At 44.4% G+C, this 7,992-nt stretch overlaps 1 protein-coding gene across 1 annotated transcript in view; it reads right to left on the reverse strand.

Annotated features, from left to right (window-relative positions):
- Positions 1-18: 18 nt before the first annotated feature.
- The window catches only part of GCM2 (glial cells missing transcription factor 2), a 9,615-nt gene continuing 1,641 nt past the window's right edge, over positions 19-7,992 (reverse strand). Inside the window, exons 2-5 of the mRNA XM_004712191.1 lie at positions 4,012-4,264; positions 3,242-3,354; positions 2,455-2,581; positions 19-935 (exon numbers count right to left, since the gene is read on the reverse strand). Of these exons, the coding sequence (XP_004712248.1) occupies positions 19-935; positions 2,455-2,581; positions 3,242-3,354; positions 4,012-4,264 (1,410 nt within the window). The remainder of the gene's footprint in view (positions 936-2,454; positions 2,582-3,241; positions 3,355-4,011; positions 4,265-7,992) is intronic.

Here is a 7,992-nt window from a genome sequence, read left to right on the forward strand (position 1 = left end):
TGGATTTCAGATTCTCTTTCAAAAGTCTTCCATGTCATAGCTAAGGAACGGACCGACTTTATCTGAGTAACTGATTGCAGAGCCTGGCCTTGAAGGATATACCGCCCATGTTTCTGCTTGGTCTGCCCTGGACGGAGTTGACTCTTGAGAAAAAGCCAGTGTGGATCTGAGAGCCAAACAGTCTTCAGGAATTTTCAAAGGTGTCGGGGAGGCTTCCCTGGTGACTATACCTGGAAAATACAAGCCCTCTGGATAGATGGATGCAGGGCCATTTTCAGAAGCATAGTTGCAGCTTGGAAGGCTCTTACCCTCATGTATTTCATCATTGTGTTTCAGAGCCGGGGGCTGATAGGCCTGGTAGGACACCTGGGTGGTGGTAGTGATCACTGTCTGCAGGGCTGAGGCCCCTGGGGAAGGAGTCGTGAGGAACCTGCAGGGATGCTCGGAGTTACAATACGGGTAAGAGGGCATGGCCTGGAACTGTGCATGGTCAATCCTCTCTCCAGGGCCAAGTTTTCCAAGAGCTGGCTGTTTACTGGTGAAATCAAAGCTTCTCCCGTAGTTGTTGTAGGAATTGACATTATATTGCAGTGAATTCAGATGAACCCAGTCTGTGTCATTAGGGCTCATGGTGGAATCTTTACAAAGGGTAGGGTATGGGCTGGAGGGTGTGTAACCAGGGCCTGCCAATTCGTAGCTACAAGGTGGCCTCCTCATGTAGATGCTTGGGCTTGGGTATTTCTGAAAGGGTGGCGTGACGTCTTCTTGGAAGGTGGCTAGGTCACAGGAAGCTTTGTAAGCATCCAAGTTTGGGAAGGAGAGGCAAGGCTGTGCTGAAATTGGGAAGCCAATGTCAGTCATAATAGCAAGCTGTTCTGGATTTTCCAGAGGAGGTATGCTTTTGAACTGCCCATTACAGTCTCGATGCTCTTCTGTCTGAAAAATGATACATAGATATAATATGTGTAAACTTCACTGGTAACAAGCGCAGACCAAGTTATTGATAACTTCTGGGGGGGGTGTGTGTGTGTTTCTGTGTTATGAACACTGGACTGCTTGGGTACCTAGCTGGTTGGGGCATGTGGTCCAGGGGTCACAGAGTCTGAGCTTCTTCAGCCAGGCATCCCACACCACACTACTGATTGAGGAAGGCAGGCAGGATGGGTCTGAGTGGCAGACAGTCCTGTTCTCTACACTGAGTTCATGAGAACCGAAGTTTGGGAGCTATATCAGGCTGAGTTCAAATTCAAGCTCTATTTCTCATGAATTGAGCAAGTTATGTAACCTCTACAAGGGCCTGAGAGCCCCCATTTAAAGACTAAGGTTCCCAAGTGACAGATTTGAATCTCTATGAAGGCTTATCTGGCCAATGAAATATGAGTGAAATGATATGCCATTTTTAGGCTAACACATTTAAGAGCTAGTCCATCATAGTTCACAGTCATTCTTCCCCTGTGGAACTAGAGGTTGACACTATTATTAAGGTTTTGTGGCTAGACTGTGACTGTAGACCTGTAACCAAATTTTATCAAACTCTGTGTTAGCACTCTAAAAGATGTAATGTACTGGGCAAAATACTTTTTAACAATCTGTTCCTGACAGTTGCCATTGAGTTATTGTGTTCCATTGTTCTGTGGAGTTGTTCAACCATCTTTGAAATCAGAAACATTTATGAAAGTGCATTTCAACTGATGTGTCTAGTTGTATTAGTGCAAATACCAATGCTAAAATCATGCTGTCCTTGAACCTGCCTTATGTTCATAGTTCCTCTTATAGCACTATAATTATGTGTAGCTTAGGCCCCCTACCCAGAATTCATGAGCTTCAGACCTTAAGGTTTTCTTGCTCTGCCACTCATAATGCATCTTGGCTTTAATAAATCCCTTTAACTTCCAAAAATAAGAATGAGATTCAATCATTGTAATCTCCTCTTAGGGTTTTGCTGGTCATTAAATGTGTGAACCCCTTGGATTCTTGGCTGGGCCCGAGAATCATTCCTGTTATGGAGAAGGTATACTTTTGTCTGCTTGGCATGCTTTGGTAGGTGGGAACCACAAACAGGGTCAAGTTGTCCAGAGAAATTTGTCCTGTTCTCATGTAAATAACTGAAAGGACTCCGTCCATGATGCAGGTGGTGTGGGTGTATTTATTCCTGTGTTACTGCTGGATGGCTGACATGGTACTTGGATGTCATAACACATCCATCTTCTATCACTGCTTGGTGAGATAGTTGCTTTTAATTTTTCTTTTCTTTAAAAAGGAATTAAAAATTCTACCCAGAATGCTGATTCAATGACATGTCTTGTGAGAGAGAGCCTTTTCACATAAAATCAAACTTTTATAGTTAACACATTGCATTCATATTCCAGGCAATTATCAGCGTATTTTATAGTGAAAAGCAAACAAAAACATGCAATAACACACAAACCACAGCACAATGGCAGCTCTCAATTCCCTCGGCTTCTCTAATTCTCTTTTTCAGGGGTTGGTAAGAAGTGACCATCTGTCTCTTGATGGCGCTTCTTCTAGCTTCAGTCTCTGACTTGCTCTCGGGTCTCGGGTGGTCATGAACCCCCTTGGCCTGCATTGATGACGAAATAAAGCACATGTCTACTCTTCTGAAGAAGCCCAATAATGTCGGCCCCAAATCTGTGATGCCTTTCTCAGATTTCCAGTTTGTCTTGTTTTCAAAAGGACAAAGAAAAAAAGCACAAACTAATACGACAGCCATGAGTCATGTTACCCCCCACTGCCACTGAGTCGATTCCAAGTGATAATGACAGGCTATTGGATGTCTGAGGCCGTGAATTGATTAGCGGTGTCCAGGAGCAGACTGCCTCACCTTTCTGCCCCCGCACTGGCTGGTGGGTTTGCACTGCCCACCTTGCAGTGAGCAGTCCAGTGCTGACCAGCCAGCATCACGGGTACTCGGCGGCATTAGTTACAGGCACCTTGAAAGATAACCTGCAATTCTCTCATCCTTCTACATGAACTACAATAACTATACTTTAGTTCACGATCGCTCACCCTTCGGTGTTTGCAGGTCGGGTGACAGCTCACATAGTAGGTGAGCTAATTTGACCGAGCCAGGTAAGTCTGTGGGGGAGCTCCTGCTACTATTTCTGGCCATTATAGCTATATTTGGTGTGGTCCAGAGTTCCCAAGGCACCTGGTAAGAATTTTGACTCCCATGGATAGATGGAAAAAACAAATCTCATATTGTATGGTTCCACCCTCCTACCTGAAAAAATATAGCGTTGCCCTCCAGCCGCCAGAAGTTGGTTACAGGGTATCCACTGTGCCCTCGGCAAGGGATCAGTTCCAGAGAGGAACTACAGTTGGGGCATGCTTTCTCTGCAAAGGCCAGAGGGGGGAATAGTCATTCTAATATGAGTTTTTTAAATTAATCAAAATTCTAATATTAGTAATAATGAATAATACCAAACCAAGCAAGTTGGTATCAAATTGGTGACAACTCTTGACAACCTCATGTATGTTAGAATAGAACTGAGCTTTCCAGGGTTCTCGAGGGTGTGAACTTTGGTAAGCAGTTTGCCAGGCCTTTCTTCTGAGGTACTCCAGGGTGAATTCTTAACTGCCAACCTTTGCTTGGTGCTTCGGTGCTTGACCATTTTCCACCCAGACTCTTAATTAATAATAACCAATTTAAGACGCCTCAGTGGTGTAGTGGTTATGTGTTGGCCTGGAATCCACAGGGTAGGCAGTTCGAAACTACCAGCAAGCAGCTTCACAGGAGAAAGACCGGGTTTTCTACTCTGGTGAGCGGTTACAGTCTGGGAAACCCACAGGAGGTCGTTATGAGTCAACATTGACTCGAGGGCAATGAGTTTTAGTGAGTTTAAGCATTATTTTTTATATGCAACAAGTAATTAAACAGTATTTATATTACTTAATACCAACCCCAAGCCTGCTTCTTCTGAGGAAAGAATGAGAGCTTGGTCGGGAGCAGGGAACTTAGGGCGTTCAGACCCTTCCCGGCCCCGCACTCACTCTGCTGCTTCAGCCTGGCCTTGTCGCAGATGGCGGGCCGCAGGTGCAGGCGGGAACCATCGGGCAGGGCGCAGGCGTGCGAGCACAGCACCACGCCCAGGCAGGACTTCTTGAGGATGTGGCCGTTGTGGTTGTTGGTGTTGCGCATGGCCCAACCACTCAGGTGGCGCTGTGCCTTCTTCTCGTCTCTGCGGTAGATGAAGCGCACGTAGCCATCGGGCCATTCGCAGAAGTGATCAAAGTGGGCGGGCTCCTGCAAGGGGTGTGACAAGGAAGTCATGTTTGTCCAGCTCACACTGCACCCATGACAGCGTTTCTTTTTCTCCAAATGCATTGGATTAAAATTGAGTCCTGGCAAGAAGGGGGTAGCTTTTCTGGGCATGTTTGATCAATTGAACTGTATCTGAGAGGAATTACTGAGAGGTGAATGACAGGCAAGCATAATAGTAGGGCAGGAGGAAAAAATAAAAATAAAAACCGTATATATATATGTGTGTGTATGTGAGCATATACATATAAATATATGTGTGTATTTGTTTATGTATGGATATGCAAATGCAATTAGGAAGCAGATGGACTTTGGGCCTCCACCTAAATCTTATCTCTGTACAAGAATGGTTTGTTCTAATAATGTGGCACTGTATGATACCCACCTCCCTGACACAATCGCTGAAGACAAAATGGATGCATAAGCAAATGTGGTGAAGAAAGCTGATGGTGCCCGGCTATCAAAAGCTACAGTGTCCAGGGTCTTAAAGGCTTGGAGTTAAATAAGCGGCCATCTAGCAAGGAAGCAAAAAAACCCACATGGAAGAAGCACACCAGCCTATGTGATCAAGAGGTGTCAATGGGAAGAGGTATCAGAGGTCCAAAAAACATACATCCAAATTCATATGAAGGGGATATAATGGAGACCCAAAGTCCACCAGCAAGATTATTGGACAGTCCATCTTAGAAGGGACTCACAGAACAGAGGATAAATCCAGGGTGTGGTGGGGCACTGATGGACCACACAACTATCCTCTAGTTCTTTAAGATTTCCTCTCCTTACTATTGTGGTCCATATGTGATATACTTCATTGGTCACGTCAGACTTGCATATGTTCATTTGTTCATTTAAGATCGCTTGGTAAATTGGTAGTCAAGATAGAGGGAGGACCCCTTAGAGACACTGACAGGAGTTAGGGCTCCCTGAGGGTATGGGAAGTGAAAGGGGGGGCGGGAGAGGGGCGCTGATAGCATTGGTGATTAAATATCCCCACCTGATGGGATTGAACAACAGAACTGTATGGGAAAGGAAGGGATATATTGGAATGAATAAGATATGTCAATAAAAATATTGTTTTAAAAAAACTAGTCCTTTATACATCCAGAAGTCTTGTAAAACTCAAACTATGCTATCGCAAAAATGTCAGGCTGGCAGTTTTTGTTCACATTTCTGCCAACTGTGTAATCCAAAGAAGGAACGCTTACACCCTGCTTATCTCCTAAATGCTGTTCTTTTTTTGGTAGCCACAGAGCTGACGCTGACTCTCCAGGTGTGAGTAGAATTGCTCCAAAGGGTTCTAGAGGCTGGGAGCTTCTAGAAGCACATGGCCAGCCAGGCCTGCCTCCAGTTAGTAGACCAGTGCTTACCCATTTGGGTCACAAAGTATTATTTCCTCTAGCGTTCACAACACACACACACACACACACACACACACAGAGACAATAGGTACTATTTGTATACCCATTTTACAGAATAGGAAACTAACATCAGAGAGGTTCATTGACTGGGACTTGAGTCTAGACTCTGAGCTCTTTAGTATGTGATTTTAAAGGTTGAAAGCATCTACAAGTATCAAAAGTGAGCAGAATGTTGTAAATAGCGTTCACTTGTTAGTTATTCTCTTTACTAGGACCCAGGCCTTTTCCTTTCAAAGCCCTTGGATGTCCCCCAAGCCTTCCAGTCACATCAGCAATGCCTCCCACAGCACAGCCAGCAGGGTAAAAACCACTTTCCTCCCTGTTTCCAGCTAAGGAGCTTTGTGTGTTAAAAAGCAGCGCTGAGTGATGAAGAATTTAACCATAACGAGGAAGTGGACAGGGCCACTGGTTGCTGGGAGCTGCACGTTTCCCTGGAGTAAAATGGGATTGCTATGCTCTTCAACAAAGCGCCCTAAAGCAGAAATAACAAATGATGCCCAAAACATTGAGCATGACTTTTGTATTCACACTTTGGTGGCCTTTGTCCACCTTATGTGTTACTTGCACTGCAAGGAGAGTCGTCCTCGCGTATAAGTTTAATATAAAATCACCATTTACTGAGCATTGACTATCTACCAAGCATTCTCTAGAGCCAAAAAAACTCACTGTGATCAAGTTGATTCTAACTCACGGTGACCCTATAGGACAGAATAGAACTGCCCCTGTTGGTTTCCAAGACTGAATCTTTCTGGGAGTAGAAAGCCTCACCTTTCTCCCGCAGAGCGATTGGTAGTTTCAGCTGCTGATCTTGAGGTTCACAACCCAGTGCATAACCTACCCTGCCACCAGCGCCCCTCCATTCCTTAGGGCAGGGGTTGGCAAACTACGGACCACTGGTCAAATCTGGCTTGCTACTTGTATGGTCATTGAGCTACGAATAGGTTTTATACTATTAGATAGTCTGGGGATCAATTTTTAAAAGAATTCTATTTTGTGACACATGAAAGTTTTATGAAATTCATATTTCAGTCTACATAAATATAGTTTTGTTGGAACACAGCCAGGTGTGTTCATTTATATATTATCTATGGCTCCTTTGGCACTGCCAGGGCAGAGTTGGGAGACACAGGGTGGCGCATGTAACTATACTGCTCTAGGTATAGATTTCAGATGACAATATCTGTACCCTCTTAACAACTCTGCAACACAGGCATTCTTACTCTTATTTGTGGATATGGTCAGAGAGATTGACTAGCTAATGGCCTATGGGGCAGAACTAGGATTCAAACAGAGATCTGTGTGGGAAGCCAGGTCCCACTGGTTCTCCTGGTCTAACCAAGGGCCAAAGAGTATTATCAGAGTAGTAACCATTTGTGAATTCCCCGCCTCCTGCCACCTCAGGAAAATTAGATCCAACATTGGCAAAACACAAATATTCTCAGACATTGCTAGTCGTGTACATTCTAACATTAATAAGGTAAATGGGTAGTTATTTCCCCAAGCCACAAAGATGTTGACATTATTATTATCAATACCACTAAGGGACATAAACTAGTATATCGATTTAAGTCAAAAGTTAATTGTGTAGTAACAAACTACCAATGGTAAATTTCCATTACATCAAAATGTCTTTGTTTTAAAAGTTAACATTTCACTTTGAGTCTATTGGTATCAAATTAACGTTTTCTCAGAAGAAGAGAACATTTTTAAGCATTTCTGGTGAGAGTGTAGACAAGGCCCAGATGTCTCACACCAGCTACCAAAGTGCTGACCCTGGAGGTGAAGCTCCAGAGACAATATTTAAAAAACAAAATAACAGCAGAGGGTCTCAGGATAAGATTTCATGTACTCTAATGTGTTGGCAGGAACTCACACACACATGACCCCCCCCCCACACACACACACAGATAGAGTTTGAGATTGCTATCTAGCTCTACCATTTGATGACAGGTGAGTATCCTTTGCGGACATTCTCAAGGTCATGCAGCCAGCTCAGTCCTCTCAGCCAGTCAGCCACAGCAGGGCTTGGGCAGTTAGCTCCCTTTTCGGTTCTTTTTCTCCACCCCAGGGCCCCAGGAGTCCGTTGGAGATGTCACCACACCCCCAGCTTAGGATCCAGTCTCCCAAAGAGAAACATCTTTACATAGGAGGTCTTGGCCATCCGTAAGAGGTGAGTCATCTTTACATTATAAGGGGGCTTCGAAAAGTTTGTGGGGGAAATGCCATGATCTGACAACTCCATTTTTCCATGAACTTTTTGAAGCCCCTTTGTATTCTGGGGGAGCGCACTTCTAA

Source organism: Echinops telfairi, unplaced genomic scaffold (assembly GCF_000313985.2).
Source record: "Echinops telfairi isolate 266 unplaced genomic scaffold, ASM31398v2 ScPeMD7_7424;HRSCAF=8462, whole genome shotgun sequence".
Lineage (NCBI taxonomy): Eukaryota > Metazoa > Chordata > Mammalia > Afrosoricida > Tenrecidae > Echinops > Echinops telfairi.